Consider the following 17,894-nt stretch of genomic DNA (forward strand, 5'->3'; position numbering starts at 1 on the left):
GAACGTATTCACGCTATCAACTACTCGTGTTATTTAGAAATTGTGACGAAAATAGTTTGGGTCTTTGGGATGTGAATTTTTACATCGTTACTGGAAGATATTCACATTGTTTATTGGCTTTCAATAAAAGGTCTTAATTAAGCAAACCGGTGCAATCTTTCCAGATCACCTTTAGAGCTTTTTTTTAAGAAACCTTTGGAGCTAATGGTGCATTCATTTCACTTAATTTACACTTTTAAAAATGTATCTAACCTTATTTTAAACAAACATTGATAGTCTTTCTATATTTGAGAACTACCAGCTCTTATTTTAAAATGACTTAACCGGATTTCTCCTAAAACATATCAAACTATATGAAGTCGTCAATTTAGGTACTTAGATTAGGTGCTAGGGTCGAGTCATTTCAAAGTTGAGTCACACTAAATTATTGAATTCATACGAGTCGAAAATTTTAAATTTTTTTTCAAATCAATCGAGTCAGTATTTAACACCTCTATGGAACATAATTGTTATTTTTGTGAGGCCCTGGCCCCTGATTGGCACCCAAAAAAACCCGGGGTATGCTCATCATATTCTGTGGCAGAGAACCAACCATAACATTCATCTTCTTCTTCTATACCGCGCCTTATCAGTAAGCTCAAATCAAAAATTTCAATGGCTACTCTGAGCTTCAATCCTACAAAGTTCAGAGACCAAACTACTTCAATTCCTTACAAACCCATCTCCAATTTCACTTCTTTTTCACAACCCACAAAAATTTCATGTACTTCAACTTCTCATACCATTTCAAACTCTCCCACCCTCAAAACCTCATCAAACTGCAAACGACGCCGTTTTCTGGTCAATTCAGTATCTGAAAGCTCAATCGAAGAAGCTGAAACAATTGAAGATGTTATTGATGATGACCCGACAGCAGAAATGAGTTTTCTTGACCCGGGAACTGAACCCGAAAACATTATTGAATGGGAACTGGATTTTTGCTCAAGACCCATTCTTGATATCAGGGGTAAAAAGATATGGGAACTTGTTGTTTGTGATAATTCTTTATCTTTACAATACACAAAGTATTTCCCCAATAATGTTATTAATAGCATTACTTTGAAGAATGCCATTGCTGCCATTTGTGATGAATTGGGTGTCCCTCTTCCTGAGAAAATTCGGTTTTTCAGGTCATTTTTTTTCTGAATTTCTTCAAGTTTGTTTGTTGATTTTAGTATTAAAAAATAAAAAATGGGGCTTGAAGTTTGAGTTTTATGGGGTGTGTTTCTTTAATTTGTGTTGTGAAATGATTTACTGATTTTGGGTTGTATGTTGATTGACTATTGTTATGTAGGTCTCAGTTGCAGACCATTATAACCAAGGCATGCAAAGAGCTTGGAATTAAACCTATTCCAAGTAAAAGGGTAAACTAGTATGATTGATTTAATTTAGTTCTTTACACTTGTATGTTGCTATAAGTAGCTTCTAAACCGTGCAAAACACAAATGGAACAACTAATTTGAGACCGGAGGTAGTATTGAATATTGATTTTAGTTTATTCACGAAATGAGATTATGGATGGAGAACATGTCAAATGAAAGGGGAAATCTTGGCATGGAGGTTAAAATTCCTTTTCTGTGAATTGAATGAAAATCATTTAGAATCATCTTTGAGTTTTCCTTGAAAGGAATTAGTGATCAATGATTGGAATTTTCTGATTTTGACTTCATGGGAGCAATATGCTGTCTATTGGCAATATACTTTGGAAGATTCCTGCTGTAATTGTTCCAAGATTTTTATCTGTTTAGTCTTTGGTTCACAAAGTTCATAGTTGATGTTAATATTTGCCGTTATTGCAGTGTTTATCGTTGCTTCTCTGGTTGGAAGAACGGTATGAGACCATTTATACTCGCCATCCAGGCTTTCAGAAAGGAGCAAAGCCTCTTATGGTGCTAGATAACCCTTTTCCTATGGAACTTCCTGAGAATCTGTTCGGAGATAGATGGGCTTTTGTCCAATTGCCTTATTCAGGTAATCAATCCTAGAAGATGGCATTGTGTAATACTTTGTATCAGATAGTGAAATTTGTATAATTGCTGTGGTGATGGATAGTTGACTAATTATCCAAGTTTACTGTCTCAGCGGTGCGGGAGGAGGTGGAAACCTTGGAGAAGAAATTTGCATTTGGTGCTAGTTTAGATTTGGATTTGCTTGGTATTGATATTGATGATGACACACTAATTCCTGGTTTAGCTGTTGCATCTTCACGTGCCAAACCTTTGGCAGGTATGAATCATGTTAAACCCTTTGCTTAACTTCGTATTCAGGTCTTGTCATATTGCTACAAAATTAGCTCAGAAACTGCTACTTAATAGAGTTAGACACTCTTCCCCTTGAATGCACTAAACGAGGATACCGATGCATTAAGCAGCTTATTATAGGAACACTTATATCATGCATTAAGAAGTTTCCCTACCTTGCTCTATTGAACTGTACACTTAGTGTCCATGCATGTAGGCATGTAGCAGTAACATCACTAACATGTATGAGTAGGGCTGCTTCATTTGGCTTTAAATCTGAGAAAATGTAAACTTACCTGTTTATTTATCATTCCTTAACCCTAAACCCTTAATCCTTGTCACTTCAGTAATATTTCTCTTAGAATGGTTATGAGCTGTATTAAATTATAATGTATAACTTAGTGTCACCATGTTATAATCTTGCTGCCTTTCAAAGATAGCTTCAAAACCTTGAGCCCAAGACCTGTCATCAACCTACCCAATTCTCCACTGTATACTCCAAACTAATCTTATTTTTGTTCTAAATGCAGCATGGATGAATGGATTGGAAGTCTGCTCCATTGAAGCTGATACTGCCCGGGCTTGCTTGCTCTTGTCTGTGGGAATTTCAACCCGATATATTTATGCTACGTATAAGAAAACACCTGAGACAACACAAGAAACTGAGGCATGGGAAGCAACAAAGAAGGCCTGTGGAGGCTTGCATTTCCTTGCTATCCAAGAGGACCTTGACTCAGATGATTGTGTTGGGTTTTGGCTCCTCTTAGATTTGCCACCACCCCCTGTTTAATTCATGTACATTAACCTTTGGGCAATCTTGAGCAAGCAATAGGCAAATACCCATTCATTTTCTTGAACAAGAGCCTTCTTCTTGTATCTTCTATTTGTTAAGTATAGGCGACTTCCTAAGATATAAAGACTTAACACAGCTTTATGAGAAAGACGGCTTTTTTGTAGGATTTAGACTGAATTTCATGAGATTTTGCTACTACGTATTAAAAAAAAAAACACGGTATTACATTATTACTAATAACATACTTTGTATAAACATTAGCAGCATCAACATTTCAACAATATTTGTGAGCATAGCAAGCATGATTTCATTAAACATGTCAAGAACTCAAGATAATGCAACAAGGCTATAAAATATCCATGATACAGACTCCTTTCACCTTTTGCTAAGCAGCTGAAAAAATAAATGAACTATTATTAAAGGGTACAAATGAAGCTAACAACTTGTTAGCATAGCTACGATAGAGAAAGCTGTGTATTCCTAATCATTTACAACAACGCTTAGAAAACTGACTAAAACACAAGAAAATAGCGATCTACACTAGTATTCAGATCAGACTTGTGTCAAAATGCATCCTATTAAAGTATTAAGGTTACATGAGGAAGCAAGTAAAAACCTTTTCCCCACTGAGAGAAGCTGCACATTTGAGGGTAGAGAAAAATTATCATCTGAACCCTGGTGAGGCCCAGAGATATCAAATTCACAGTAACATCCCTTAAGTGCAAACAGTCAATGTACTATGACCCCAACTGAACCAATGGTGCAGATATCCTATGGGCCTTCACCCACCTGCTAGCAAAACTGTGAGAACATTTGGAGAACTCTGAACTGCAAAGACAATAGCTTTGCTTTAATCTATATACTTGATCATCAAGATTTCAGTCTTTTTTGTTTCTGTGTTACAAATCTGATGCCTTGCTTTCCAAGTTCCACGGTCTTCGCCCTTCCATCATCAAGATCAACAGACAACATTGCTGTCCCCTCAATAACGTCACTGACAACTCCTTTATGCCTGATAAGGTAGAATTTATAACCAATTATAAACAGAAACAGTAAACCAAGTATATCATGCATTCAGAAATAGAGTATTGACCAGTAAAGTATTAAAGTTTCGATGAATTGAAAATAATAAAGCAACAAAGTACAACAGAAAAACAATGTATCTAGCAACCAAAACCACACAATTCAAGCATGATCATGAAATAATTATCAAAGAATCAAGGACCAAAATCTAAACAAATTTTTTCTGCCTAGTATGAAGGAAGACTCACCAGGAATTATCAGATGGCTGATGAACTTCTACTCTCTTTCCTATAGCATCTTTACCCAACTTCTTCAAAATCCAGTTAGCATCCATAATTTCATTCATTAAATTGTCATCTTGTGATTCTGTCACATCTTCCTGTTCATGATGTTTAGGCTTTTCCACCACGGGTGATGGCCTCTTTCTCTTAGACCTTTGACCCTTCACAGATCCTCTCTCTTCCTCGCTATGTGGAACCCAGGAACTAGGATAAGGAGTCTTGAATTTGAGTCTAAGCAAAGGCCTGGAGTCCTTAAGTGAAGCATCTACAGCAGGTGGTGCCGGCTGGTTACTTTTATTGCCATCACCAGACATATCATGCCTGCTATCTGGATGCCTTCTCAAAGAAATCTTCTCACCTTTGGATACATTGTTCTGTAGCCCTTCACTGTCAGCATGGCTTTTTTTTGACGGCGTGATATGTGTGCTCTCTAGACCAAACGATCCATTCCCTCTGTGAGATTGAGGACCATAAGCTTCAGATTTGCCTTTACCAAGCTTTATTATGTTACGATCCCTTAGTTTCACTCCTCTTATATCATGAGAACCATCAACTTTGTAACCTGCAAATTCCCATGAGTCAATAAAAAAGTTCATATTCATTACAGATTAAGAACAGAAGTAGCCAAATGCATACCATCATCAGAGTTTGATGTGCCATCTAATCTTTCTGTTAGATTATCACCTGTCCTATGCTGACTCACTGCTTCATTCCCTCCTGAATCCAACAAAGAAAAACAGAGCTATAAGACCTAAAACAACTAAATAAAACTGAAATTATGAATAGAAATCAATTAAATTTTATTAAATAATTTTTTTTTTAAAAAAAAAAAAACACATAACCAAATTTTAAGTTGAATCACATGCCAACAATGGACGGAACACAATAAAATTTCATAAGGCTACTTATACACAACAGTCAAAACCCTACCAAAAAAACATGAACACAGCTTATACACAATTTGGAACAAACACGAGACACCGAAATTCAAATCATATCATAAATCTCCATCTCTTAATAGATAATAGAATAGATAACGATAAATGATTCTTTCTTCTAAAGACAAAAATGCATCAGCAGAAAACAGGTAACCAATGTCGAGCAACAGCTAGCATACAGCTGTATGCACTATGCAATACAAGACTTACCACTTAATGTCACCAAATCTTGCTCCCTCTGGTAGCTTGATGAATCTGACCTCGGAGAATTAGTTATGGTTTTATTTCGTCCTCCTAAATGTATAACCAGCTTAGTTCCTTTAATGGTCTTTGGTTTGTTGCCAAATTGCCCCACATCCTCACTAACAGCAGTGTCATTAGGCTTCTTGCTCTTAATCTGTAAAACTGTTGCTCTTCTGTCTGCATTGCTCCCCGCAACCTCATCCATAGATTTGTGCTTCAAAACCCCCTGTTCCTTATTAGAAAGATTTCTGTCATTTGGACTGAAACTTCCAGAAACTGGAGAAGAAAAAAAATCTGGTCCATGTGGCTGTGACGTCTCTTTATTGTTCCCCAATCTAGATCCAAATAACTGAGTCTCACTGTATTCTTCAGGCTTGACCTCCGTTTTACCATCCAAAGACGTCTGGTATCCCTTTTTCTTCACATATTTTTTGCTGTATGGTTTCTTGCCAGATTCCTTGATCTTCTTAGGGGAGAAATCAGCCAAACTTTTTAAAGAGAATCTAGCGCGCCCATGTTCACCCTTCCCACCACCCAGATCATAATCTTCATCATCAGAAAACGGCGAAATAGAAAATATTTCTTCCTGAGTCGGCAAACCAGCAGCTGCCCTTAAACTTGCTATTAGATCACGATCTGCCTCGTCTCTTCTCCTCCACAACTCTTGCACAGCATCTTCAAGACCCCTCACCTGCAAATAATGAGAGGAAGAGAGGGAAAGGAGAGTTAACTCACAAGTAAATTATAGTGGTAGAAGTAGTAATAGTAATAGGAAAACCTTCTCTAAGCATACCTGGTAGCACTCGCCACGACATGTTGGGCATGTGTATGGAAGATTTCCATCTATTTGAAACTGCAAATATCTCTCATCACTGCGTGTATAATAGCATCACAATTCAGATATCATTAAAAGTTGAAGCATCAAACTTAATTTCACTATAAAATGATGACAAAAAAAAATTATAAATAAATAAATAACCTGATTCCATCACATTCAATGTGCACCCAGCGCTGGCAAATATCACAGCAAACCATAGGTGTTGCCTCTGAATCTCTGTAGACCTACATAAATTTAAGGTTGAATTAGTCAAATATCACTGATGCATGTAAGTCAATACAGTGAATAAAGTTGACAAGGCCTCACTATGGTCAAAGACCAAGCAGAAGCAGTGAAAATTGGGTGTCTCTGTGTGTATGTGTGTGCGCGCGAGCGGACCCTTGGTTGAGGAGGGGGTTTACAGCAAAGAAGGGAAGCATTAAATCCACATGATTAAAAAACTTCATTTCAACTGATGGGGAAGGAATGTTCTAAATGAAAGTCAAACATTAACAGCATAAAACTACTTAAGTTTCTGTGGGGCATTAGATGCTGATATGACTGAAACAGCCAACATCGAATTTCAAGATGAATCCAAGGCATAGCACGACACATTCATATAATCTTAAATAAAACAGAATTATATATACCTTCAGGCAAGCAGGACAATAATTGCCTTTTGTAAACAATCTCCCACAAGCATCACAGCAAGTATACCCTAGAAACCACCTGCAGTGTCCAAAAAAGGTCAAAAGAAAAAATGACAAATAAAAAAAGTAGAGACATGATACAAAAGCTTAAACAATAGTAAGTGCAACATATAACAATCAAATTACTGCTAGTCAACATATGCATTACAGCATTCCAAACACAGACCACTATTGCCCATGTGGATCTTACTATCTACAATGGAGAATAAGCATACACAAACCTTTCCTAGAACTATATGAACAAGATATAAAAAGGATGCTAGATGCATGAGTGTATTTTAATACCAGAAATTTTCTTTAGAAACTACAACCAAATGCTTATTCCATACACAAAGTGAGTCAATTATACAATTATACATGTCAATCATCAAAAGCTGTAACTAGCATACTTAAAGCATAATGCAGCCAGGCAATACCAATCTAATATGAGAGCCAAGAACTTCAATACATACCTTACACTCAGACCATTTCCTGGAACATTTGACCCGCAGCTGTGGCATTTTGTATGCTTGGGGCAAAGGTAAGGTCCAGAACTAACATTCTGCACCAGCAAAATATATTAAGATCTAACAATGTGCACAGTGTAACAAACTAAAAGAAGAAAAAGAAAACAAAAACAACCTTGTGCGGAGGCTGCATACAATAACAATGGAAGGCACCATCACACCTCTTGCAAAATTTAAACTTGTTTGGCTCTCCAGTTCTACGACAAACCTGGAAGGGAAATGAGATAAGAAAAAGATACCCATTGTCAAACAAACAAGCAAACCAAACACTGAAGTACCAATTTGCACCAACACTATATAAACTAATTATCAGCAGACAAAAGTTTTAGTATTCCTGAAAAGAGAAGCTAAAGAATAAAAGATGGCTTCAATGAAAAATATATAGGGCCCAGGGAGTGTATTGATATTCAGGAACCATTAGGAGATTGGATATGCCAAAATCAAATCCTCCACATGCTGAATAAGAAACTGACCTTTCAATAAAAATAAATAAATAAGTTCAATGATATGCAAAGCACTAATCACAATTTAAAAAATAACATATTAAATGATATCTCAAAGAACTATGTTATCATCAAAAAATATATACATAGCCTAACGCTTCACATAAAGCAAGAAACATAAGAACGCATAAGAAATAGCTATGAATGACTGGCACCATTGTTTCAACAAAATATAAAATTTTCAGAAATTTTAATTACTATTGCAGCTGCTTTTGCTGAACAGGCCCCAATTATTGAAAAGAGAAGAGGCCATGTAACTGGGTTCATGAATCTAGAAAAAATCGTATAATTACACTTGAAATTCCTTGAAGTGGGTTTAAATATTATAATCTTATATTTATAGGTCAAATCGTTATAACGGACCGTGAATCTAAATGGTATATTTTAAGGAAAGTAAAGCTTCTTATGATACACACGTAGCACTAAAGTGACTAATTTTTAACATAATTTTGTTTAAAGAGTGAAAACCATACAGTGAATCTAAATTCAAAAAGTTACAGCCAGCAAGTGCAACTCACAAAAAAGAGAACTTATAGACCACAAGTTATATCCTACGATATAAACCATGGACTTAAGCAAGATATTGCAGCACATAATTACCTCACATGTACGGCATGAGGGACATGTCCATGAACTCCAGTGAAACAGATCTGCAGAGGGAAACATAACTCAGAAGGGGAATGTAAGATTTTAGCCAGACCAAGAACCCTAGCAACTGAACAAACCTCTATGTTGAGACCAAGTTTTTAAGCAACTCCTGTGATATTTTTTCCCACAATTACTGCATGGATGCATCTTCTTAGCTCTTTCACTCCCTTCATTTTCACCAGAGAAGCACAGTCGACACATCACATTCACATTAGAAGAACCCTGCTCCTCTACACCAGAATCTTTGGTGACATCCTGAGAATAGCAGAAGAAAAAACAAGCTAAGCTATTTGCAATATAGAAGCAAGAAAGTAAAAGGAGCATAGTCCCCAGAGTCTCAAATAATATGACCCATCTAAGAAAGCACATGATTGCCAATCCCAAGGTTGGGACAAGATTCAAGCTTTATAATACTAGGTTCATCTGACGACATATACTACCTGTTTCCCACTCTAACAAATGGACATTTTGATATCCTATCCACCAACTTTAAGCTGTTGGAACAGGTATGGAAAATGCCTGGGAAACTTTAAAGATGTTCTTGCATCAATCAACATTAAATTAGTGAAAGGAACACCATATGATTTAAGATTCAAAACTAGCAACAAACTGACCCGAGTAAAAACATAGTCATTCCTCACCCAGACAAAGAGTGGGAAGTATTGTAAAAATAGGCCAAAACTTAAAATCTTCACTTGTCATTCATCAATTGCAAAATAAGTCCACATTTCAAAAGAATAACGTAAATTACCAAATAATTCTCATTGATACCAAAAACTCAAATCACTTATTCATTATCATCAATTCATCACCTTGAAAACTTAAAATTATCCTGCTCTCCTCCTATCCAATTTAAATCGTTGCTTTAAATAAAAAAAAGTCATAGCCGTTAAAAACTTAAAATTATCCTGCTCTCCTCCTATCCATACCCCACTCCCACCAACCCGAGCTCTTGCATGCTGCAATGACAGAACCTACAGTATGATCACTTACAAAGCAAACACATACTCCCAAAACAAAAGCAATCCCGCAATTCAAACTCCTTCCAAAACCAAAGTCACATTCTTTTCCCAATTAGGGATAAAATCAGACAACCAATAACACCCTCCAATCAATGTCATCATCCCACAAAACTAATTTCCATGATTCCACATTCCATGCTACTCACAATATCAATCCATCATTAATTGTCAATTTACAACACAAATACAATTACAATTAACAATCTTTAGCACAACACGAAATAGCAAAACACCTCTTTAATCAATCAAACAGATCCAAACAAGTCAATGCACAACCACAAACCCCAATTAAGTCCAAACCCACAAAAATCCCCAATTCCAAAAACAAAGAAATCGGCAAAAACAAGAAAAACAAACCCTCACCACCAAAGCACCGGATTCAAAGCGGCGAGCAAAATCCTCAGCAGCCAAAGAAGCAACAGCAGCCTTCTTCTGCAACGCAACCCTCTTAGTCTGAGCAGACAACAACTCCTCAGCATCATCCCCATTAACAAGAGCAGAAACAGGCGGCGGAGGAGGCGGCGGAACAACCTTGGGAACCGGAACTTGAACCGTAGCACCTTCCTTAACCCTAATAATCCATGGATCCTTGAGAAAATCGTTCAACCTCGAAATCCCACCCTCGAAATCAGAAATTCCAGAATTAATCTGCGGAAACCCTAACTCGCAGAAACAAATTCGCTTGCTAAAAGAGGAGAATGAATGAAAGAAAGAAGAAGAAGAAGAAGAAGAAGAAGAAGAGGTTAGTAAGCAACAATTTTAGATTCTTCAAAAAAAAAAATAAAAAGAGAGGGAATTAATAAAATTAAAATTAAAAGAAAAGAAAAGAGGAGAGTGTAATACTAACTAGTTTACCATGTAATTGGGCAAGCGACGTGAAATGCCATATTATGATGAGTGATGAGAGAGAGAGATGAACCCAATTCTTTTTGATTTTTGATGGGGGTGCGCTACCTCACTTCTCTTCTCCTTTTTTTTTTTTTTTTTTTTTTTTTTCTTATGAAAAAAAATACAGTATAGGTTTTTTGTTTTCTCTTTAAATCAAGCTTCTTCCTTCTCTATTTTACCCCTCCCCCCCCCCCCCCCACCTTGTTTTTGACAATTCTACCCTTATTCTACATGTTTAACTTGTTACTCTTGTTAGAGTACATTTATAACTTAACGTGTCCTCCTAATCGGTGTTCAACTCTATTCTACGTGTTTTCTATTTACCTGTATAGTTGTATTGTTGTTACTTCTGTTAGAACACTGATGGTTTAACGTGTCATTCTTACTAGTGTTCGGTTTATTTTAGTTATTACGGTTGATTATATATAGACATAGGTGTTGCTGGCTTAATTTAAGGTGGGATCTTGTATGAAGGAATTTTAGGGTAATTTTGTATGGTACTGATGAGGTTGTTGATAGGTGAGTTAGAAGGCGGGATTGTATAAGGTAATTTTATGGTAATTTTGTATTGTATTGAGGTTGTTGGAAGTTGAGTTAAAAAGGCCAGATCTAAGGTAAAGCCTTTTTTTTAGATAATTTATTATGAACGTAGCGCGAGTTTAATTTATTAGCGGTTACATTTATTTTTAAAAGGAGAGCATTTAATGACTAATATTTGTGTTAGGATGATTTACTCTAATCAAATCTTTCTCTTTAAGTAGAACATAATACTCCGTAATAGATTTAATCATTAAAATCGTGATAAGTTTACTATGTCAACTAAGGGATTTGTCCACCTAAATTAACGTTAATTGTCTTGTAATGTCGCGACCCAGGCGCTAAAAACCAAGGCAAGTACCAATATAAGGTATTAACAACTCATTTAGGGCTTGTTTGGCATCATTTTTTGTTTTCATTTTTCTGTTTTTTTTAAATTAAAAACCAAAAACAGGAAATAAGAAAAAGGTGTTTCCACTTTTCAGTTGTCAGTTTTCAAAATTATCATGATTTTAATAAGTCTAAATATTTTTTGATTCATTATGTGACATATATAATATACTTTTAAAAAACAAAAAACCAAAAAACAGAAAACCACAACGATGTCAAACGAAGCCTTAATCTTGAATTTTGTGTTTTATATATGTATGACTAGCTAGATTAATAAGGAAACGCTATGTTATCTTACATATTGACACATATCCTAGTTAACATACAATTGAATTCTAGTAAAATTGCTTCATACAATCTTCAAAATTTTATAGGAAGGAAAGCTCATTATCACAGCCTCCGGGTTCAACTTTGGGGTTGTGTTGTTGAATGATTAAAACAGAAGCAGTGGTGGAAAAATTAGGGCACGATAGTATATCACCTAAAGGCCCTAATTCTGGACATTGTTCCCAATCATTCATTCCCACTGTTAACATTGAATTCACTCGCCCAGCTCGTCCCACGATAAAAAGCTCATATTGCCCATCTAATGATCTTAATATGGTGTAAGCTTGTGCCGAATTCATCAAGTGTTTCTCCAAGTAAGACACCTTCCCTCCTGCAATGTGCCTTTCGTAGAAATTTGCAAAGCATTCATCATCGAGTTCCATCTCTTCTAATAATTGGTTTGTTCTTCTCGTGTTATTACTTTCTGCATCTACGTCTACTAGGAGTCTCATCACTGTAAGTTTTACCCCCGGATGGTAAGCTATCCTTCCTGCATATGCTAATGCTTCTCTATCATCTTTGCCACCGATGAAAATAACAATAGTATTCAAAGTACTTCTTCGCGATTTCGATATTTGATTGGTGGCACCAAAACCTCGATCAACCAAGATTGCAATGGAGCATGGGGCATTGCGAAGAACCTAGTAAAAACCAAAACAAAAAAAAAATTATACTCAGTTGTATTAGACTAAGAGCTTGTTTGGTTGAATGGAGGAAGTAGAAATTCCCATGAAAACTCAATGTCCATGAAATTGTAATTCCTAGGAATTGTCAAATTTTGTTTGGTTGAATGTGGGATTTCTACTTCCCATGGGAAGTTTAACTTACCTAGGGGGGATTAGGTAAGTTAATTCCTCCATTTTTTGGGAAGTAGAAATTCCTAGGAAGTTACACTTTCTACATTATTGTCAACCAAACAAGTATATAGAAATCTATTTCCTAGGAAAATAAACTTCCCATGAATTTATTAGGCAACCAAACAAGTCCTAAATAGAGTAAGATCATGATAGAATCTCACAAACAGCTCCTAACTCGACTTATTATATTGATAACTCATCTATCTATACTTAGGGCTTGTTTGGTTGCCTTTAATTTCCATGGGCACTCAAAATTCTCATGAATTTCCTTTTGGGTATGTTGTTTGGTTGACATTAAAAAGTAAAAAAGGGGAAGTCATAATTCATAGGAATTTTACTTCCTACAAAACATGGGAAGTTACTTACCCACCCCTCCCTTGATCATTCACAATTCCCATGATTTATAAATTCCCACATAACAACCAAACATATTTATGTAATTCCTAGGAATTTTAATAAAGGAAGTAATTTCCCATGAATTAGAATTTCTCATGGGAATTTACTTCCTACATCAACCAAACAAGCCCTTAGTATTTAAAAAGTATAACCAAGAAACTAAGAAAGGCACATGTCCCCATCCATTCTATTACACTTCTCTAACCATAGTGCCACATGTCATCTTACACTTTTAATTTTTTATTACACCATTTTTTTTAATTCTTTCATTAAACTTATACTTCATCTTTCATATACACTTCATCTCTCCCCTTTAATTCAACCTTTTCCTATTCTCTCTTTAATTTTAGCCCTTCCACCTTCTATTTAAGCCTCTTTTTCGATTAAAGTTCCAAAATTTTAATTTCTTTAATCATGTTTCCGATTACATATTATACCCTATAATGACTTACTGATATTTCCTCACTTATCTCTCAATACAATTTTATATGAATAACCCGTGCATTGCACGGGCCAGAAAGCTAGTAATAATTAAAATATTTTACCAAAGGGGATTAGGTGGATTAACATAATATTAATAAATACGAGCATTACCTTGCGATTAACATATCTAAAACCTACATGACTATCATTTGTCTTCCCATCATTTGGAAGACCATTGTGAAAAGGAAGTATTATTAGACTGATGATTGAATCCTCAGCTAAGTTGCAAATTTCCTGGTGCATGTTGTTAAAAGTGGCCAAGGCCATGGCTCTTCGAAGGGTGATTCCATCTCCATTCTTCTCAAGGTATTCTTGTAATGTGGCTGTAATTTGCTCTCTATTCTGAATTGTCACCTCATCAGTCACCTCTATAGCATCTACTCCTCCGGGGACTAAAGTGGCAGCTATATGATCTGTGAGTTCTATCATGTCAGTAGCATACACCACGATGCCCGGGTCACCTGTCTCCTTGGAGATCTCCATGAGATTTATAGCACAAGGAACATTTTCGACTCCATGAAAACCTAATAGAATCCTTAGCTCCTTAGTAGGATCATGCCATTGTAGCGCCAAAGGTTGATTTGGGAAACGTTTCCTAGCTCGTCGAACAATGTATTTTGCAACTATTGGGATGTAGATGATCTTGAGAAGCATTGCAAATATCATACCAATACCTGTTGAGTAACTGATGATACGATTCTGCATCAATCCATTATACTAATTGTAAGAAAAAACAAATTAAAATATTCAAATTACATACATGTGGTAATTAAGGAGGATGCCCCATTTTCTCATGGTGAGAAACAAATTTTATTTCTCATATGGCATTTTCGTAAATAAACCAGTAACTTTATTCAACTATGGAGCCCACGATAATGAAAAAGTTGTTGATTTATTCATGAAAATGCCTCCATGAGAAATAAATTTCGTGCAAAATTTAATCGCATCAAAAAAAATAAAATGTGTACCTTCATGGCAATAATAGTGAGGTATATATGCAAATGTCCTTTGACATTCAAAAGCAATGCAAGTGTTATGGATTCAGGCCATTGAATATCAAATATTAACCCGGATAAAAGCGCTCCAATAATCTTAGCAATCGTTTCGACAACAAAAAAGCCAAACAACCTTGCCCAAGAGCCTAGAGTTTGAAACTCAAATCGTCCAATTTGTGCTTCCAAACCCACCCACACAAAAAAGAAAGGATAGAACACAAAGGTCAAAAAGTAATTAGATTTAGAAATGAAAAAATGTGAAATCCTCCCTTCTCGCGGTAAGAATGCCCCAGTTACAAAAGCGCTAAGCACGGGAGTAAACCCCATAAGGGGTGAAATGCAGCCAATACACACAACAAACGCAACTGAGAGCACCAAGTGTGATCCTTTAAATGTTTTTCCATGAGGATTGGTGTTGTTGACCCAATGAAGAATTCTAGGTCCTACAATGAGGGTTATGATGATTTGTACCAACAGTGTCGCGCCAAGAGGGATAACACCATGACCCTTAAGGTACTTATGTTGGTCAGGTTCTCTTACACGAACCCGAAACCCTCTTTCTGGTTGGAATATGACATATCCAACACAAATTATAAAAATAGTTACCAATTCAGAGTACACTGCTGCAGAAATGGCAAACTTGCCAATGTTAGACTTTCCAATTTTAAGGTCTGTTAACACACGTGTTAGCAAGGGGGACCCCGTACTTGACAACATTATAGAGAAAGCTAAATAAAATTTAAGGTTTGAGTTCGCCCCGTAATGAAGGAAAGGAGCACTGCCACTTGTCATAATAAATGTGAAAATCATCCCCGTGTATGCAAAAATAGCCTCTCTCTTAGGTATGCGAAAAAACACCAGAGGATTCATTTCGAGCCCTAGTGCAAACATGTAGATGGTCATCCCAAAATCCGTTAGAAATTTCATGTTTTTCAATTTGTTATCATCTATATGTAGTATTGACGATTTTACTAAGGTCCAATTGGCTAACGAAAACCCCACCTGCAACACAATACTTATCATTAATCACATATATAATAAATCTATATCTATACTTAGTATTTAAAAAGACAAACCACAAATCTATACTAAGCCACATGTCACCATAATCACTCATATGCCACATGTCACCTCTCTTAATCCTTTCTTTTTAAATTCCCATTTTAATATAAAAACAAAATATATAAATAATGTTTGAGTCTTTAATCTTTATGCATTCTAAAACTTACAAATTTAAGTAAGAACATTAAGTGTTTCATATTCAATATAGTAAATTAAAGTTAACTAATTAGCGTTCATTACATTAACAATAAAATAGTTTTTTCATCTCCTTAACTTAAATATAACTTAAACCAATGTGTCATTTCATACCCTACAATATCTATGTATATATACCTAGCTAAATTCCACAACAACACCGACACTTTTCAAGAAAAATAACCTAAGTAACAAGCCGTGCATCGAACGGGTCAAAAGGCTAGTTTAGTTTAATAATTAAGGTAGCTTGCAAAAATGATCATTAACATTCTATGTCAATTACAACAATTTCTTTGTTGTATTCTAGAAAACTAATAATGCACATATTTTTTTTTTTTTGGTGTTTAGAGAGCCACAAGGGCGGGGGTGAGAATCGATCCCAGGATCTCCTGGAATCGGGAGGGAAGCTCTAACCACTTGAGCTATCCCTCACTCTCATAGTACACATATGCATATAAAGAAATATACTATGTATGTATATAGATTATTCAAAATGTAGAAGACATACAATAGTTTCCGATATGATTCGAGGCTGAGAAAAGGGCTTTACGAGGATATGCAAGCCATGGCAAAGTCCAAGCAAAGAAATGAAGCAAATAACGTATGAAGCAACATTTGATATCGCATTGTTACAATCTGTAATATCATCTTCCATTTTTTCTCGTTTTTGATCTCCTTTTGATTATATCCTATCAATTATTATATCATTCATTGGATATGAGTCCTTCTTTTCGTTACTTCCATATTTTGTGTACAAGTTGAGATGCATGAAGTTAAAAATCTCTTCCATTAGCTTTTCTGCATGCAAATACAAGTAATACTAATTAGCAAGCTTATGAGTACGTCCAACTTATGAAGGGTATATATAATACTTCCTCCGTTCTGTTAATATTGCAACAAGGAGGAAATTACGCATCCCAAAACACATTTTATATGCTAAATATCTATAATTGTGTAACAGTAAAAATTATAAAAAGTTGATATAGTGAAAGTATTATATGAGACGAATCCAACAAGATCCCACTTGACTATATTTTGCTTAACGTATAACTCATATTATATGGTCAAACAAGAGTGATGAATAGTGTAAAAAGTCCATTGTTGCAATATTAATAGAACGGAGGAAGTATGAAATTACAATTTTTGTGTCCAACTAACTTTCAAGCATATACAAACATTTTTATACTTTAACAGAAATTAAAGTTTTCTTGGTGATATATGTATTATTATAGAGGGGATACCCAGTCAATTCCCCAGATAAACAAAATTGTCTTTCAAGTAGCAGTGGAGGGGTATATGCGTCTTTTCATGTACTAGTTGAGGGGTACATGTGTAATTTCCTCACCAAACAGTAAAAGCAAAAGACAGACAGTAATTGGACAGCTCACCAAAAGTACTGAATAAATGACCCTGCTTTTTCAATATATTTACAAAAATGTCATCAGATTAACAAAAATTCGTTTATCTGGCAGATTAACTTGTATTTTCCCATTATTATATATTACATAATATCACAAAATGGAAGAATGCAACAAAATACCATAGTAAGGATAGACATAATAATAAATAAGGCAAAAAAAAAAAAAGGAGTATTTCGTAGTAGTCATTGTAATGATCTCTTTCAATTTAATTGTTACCATTCTAGTTATATCCTTTAATGTTAAAAGATCGAGTCTTGATAAACAAACAATGTCAAATGACAATAGATTTACTACATACTATATATATATAAACCCATTAGCTAGTAATAATATAAGAATCATGGTTTAGTTTACCTAAAATAACGAATTTCAAATTTCAATGTATCTATAACCTAAATCGAAAGAGAATAAGCCTACATACATATAATTTCTTTAATTAATTCATACATGTAACTTCAAACCTTGAATAAAATAACTTTCTATATAAACATGTGTAATTTGTAATTAGTTTATCATGAATCATGAACTATAAAAGCAATGTAATTGTGTTCCCCAATATTTTTGAAAAGCAATAACCAAA

At 35.2% G+C, this 17,894-nt stretch overlaps 3 protein-coding genes across 4 annotated transcripts; 1 reads left to right on the forward strand and 2 right to left on the reverse strand.

Annotated features, from left to right (window-relative positions):
* The first annotated feature begins 537 nt into the window (after positions 1–537).
* On the forward strand, positions 538–3,238 carry LOC145642186 (protein TAB2 homolog, chloroplastic-like). The gene is made up of 5 exons (XM_081693283.1): positions 538–1,169; positions 1,334–1,403; positions 1,839–2,010; positions 2,122–2,265; positions 2,810–3,238. Exons 1-5 carry the CDS (start codon positions 655–657, stop codon positions 3,067–3,069), a joined length of 1,161 nt encoding a protein of 386 aa, XP_081549409.1. The 5' UTR covers positions 538–654; the 3' UTR covers positions 3,070–3,238.
* A 228-nt stretch (positions 3,239–3,466) lies between these two features.
* Positions 3,467–10,754, reverse strand: LOC145642185 (uncharacterized). 2 transcript variants are annotated; one of them, XM_081693282.1, is made up of 13 exons: positions 10,619–10,754; positions 10,127–10,448; positions 8,819–8,996; positions 8,694–8,743; positions 7,706–7,798; positions 7,537–7,625; positions 7,025–7,103; positions 6,537–6,619; positions 6,351–6,429; positions 5,525–6,248; positions 5,013–5,093; positions 4,344–4,938; positions 3,467–4,084 (listed from the first exon to the last, which is right to left on the reverse strand). In XM_081693282.1, the coding sequence occupies exons 1-13, from the start codon at positions 10,648–10,650 to the stop codon at positions 3,943–3,945; spliced, it is 2,547 nt and encodes an 848-aa protein (XP_081549408.1). In that variant the 5' UTR covers positions 10,651–10,754; the 3' UTR covers positions 3,467–3,942. The 2 variants fall into 2 exon arrangements, with proteins under 2 accessions (XP_081549408.1, XP_081549407.1); XM_081693281.1 differs by having other exon boundaries at positions 10,121–10,448.
* Positions 10,755–11,946: 1,192 nt separating this feature from the next.
* CHX28 (cation/hydrogen exchanger 28) lies at positions 11,947–16,548 on the reverse strand. The gene is made up of 4 exons (XM_081618135.1): positions 16,402–16,548; positions 14,610–15,638; positions 13,753–14,340; positions 11,947–12,546 (listed from the first exon to the last, which is right to left on the reverse strand). The coding sequence occupies exons 1-4, from the start codon at positions 16,546–16,548 to the stop codon at positions 11,947–11,949; spliced, it is 2,364 nt and encodes a 787-aa protein (XP_081474261.1).
* Positions 16,549–17,894: the final 1,346 nt, after the last annotated feature.

Source organism: Chenopodium album, chromosome 8, assembly GCF_948465745.1.
Source record: "Chenopodium album chromosome 8, dcCheAlbu1.1, whole genome shotgun sequence".
NCBI classification, from domain to species: Eukaryota; Viridiplantae; Streptophyta; class Magnoliopsida; order Caryophyllales; family Amaranthaceae; genus Chenopodium; species Chenopodium album.

Excerpts from the sequence above, each read along its gene's own strand:
- LOC145642185 (XM_081693281.1), bottom strand. The coding sequence starts at position 10,650 with ATGGCATTTCACGTCGCTTGCCCAATTACATG. Across the intron at positions 10,449-10,618 it reads GTCGCTTGCCCAATTACATG|CAAGCGAATTTGTTTCTGCG; the intron begins GTAAACTAGTTA and ends CTCCTCTTTTAG. Across the intron at positions 6,249-6,350 it reads GTCGTGGCGAGTGCTACCAG|GTGAGGGGTCTTGAAGATGC; the intron begins GTATGCTTAGAG and ends CATTATTTGCAG.
- LOC145642186 (XM_081693283.1), top strand. The coding sequence starts at position 655 with ATGGCTACTCTGAGCTTCAATCCTACAAAGTTCAGAGACCAAACTACT. Across the intron at positions 1,170-1,333 it reads GAGAAAATTCGGTTTTTCAG|GTCTCAGTTGCAGACCATTA; the intron begins GTCATTTTTTTT and ends ATTGTTATGTAG. Across the intron at positions 2,011-2,121 it reads TGTCCAATTGCCTTATTCAG|CGGTGCGGGAGGAGGTGGAA; the intron begins GTAATCAATCCT and ends TTACTGTCTCAG.
- CHX28 (XM_081618135.1), bottom strand. The coding sequence starts at position 16,548 with ATGGAAGATGATATTACAGATTGTAACAATGCGATATCAAATGTTGCT. Across the intron at positions 14,341-14,609 it reads TCACTATTATTGCCATGAAG|AATCGTATCATCAGTTACTC; the intron begins GTACACATTTTA and ends GGATTGATGCAG. Across the intron at positions 12,547-13,752 it reads TTAGATATGTTAATCGCAAG|GTTCTTCGCAATGCCCCATG; the intron begins GTAATGCTCGTA and ends GGTTTTTACTAG.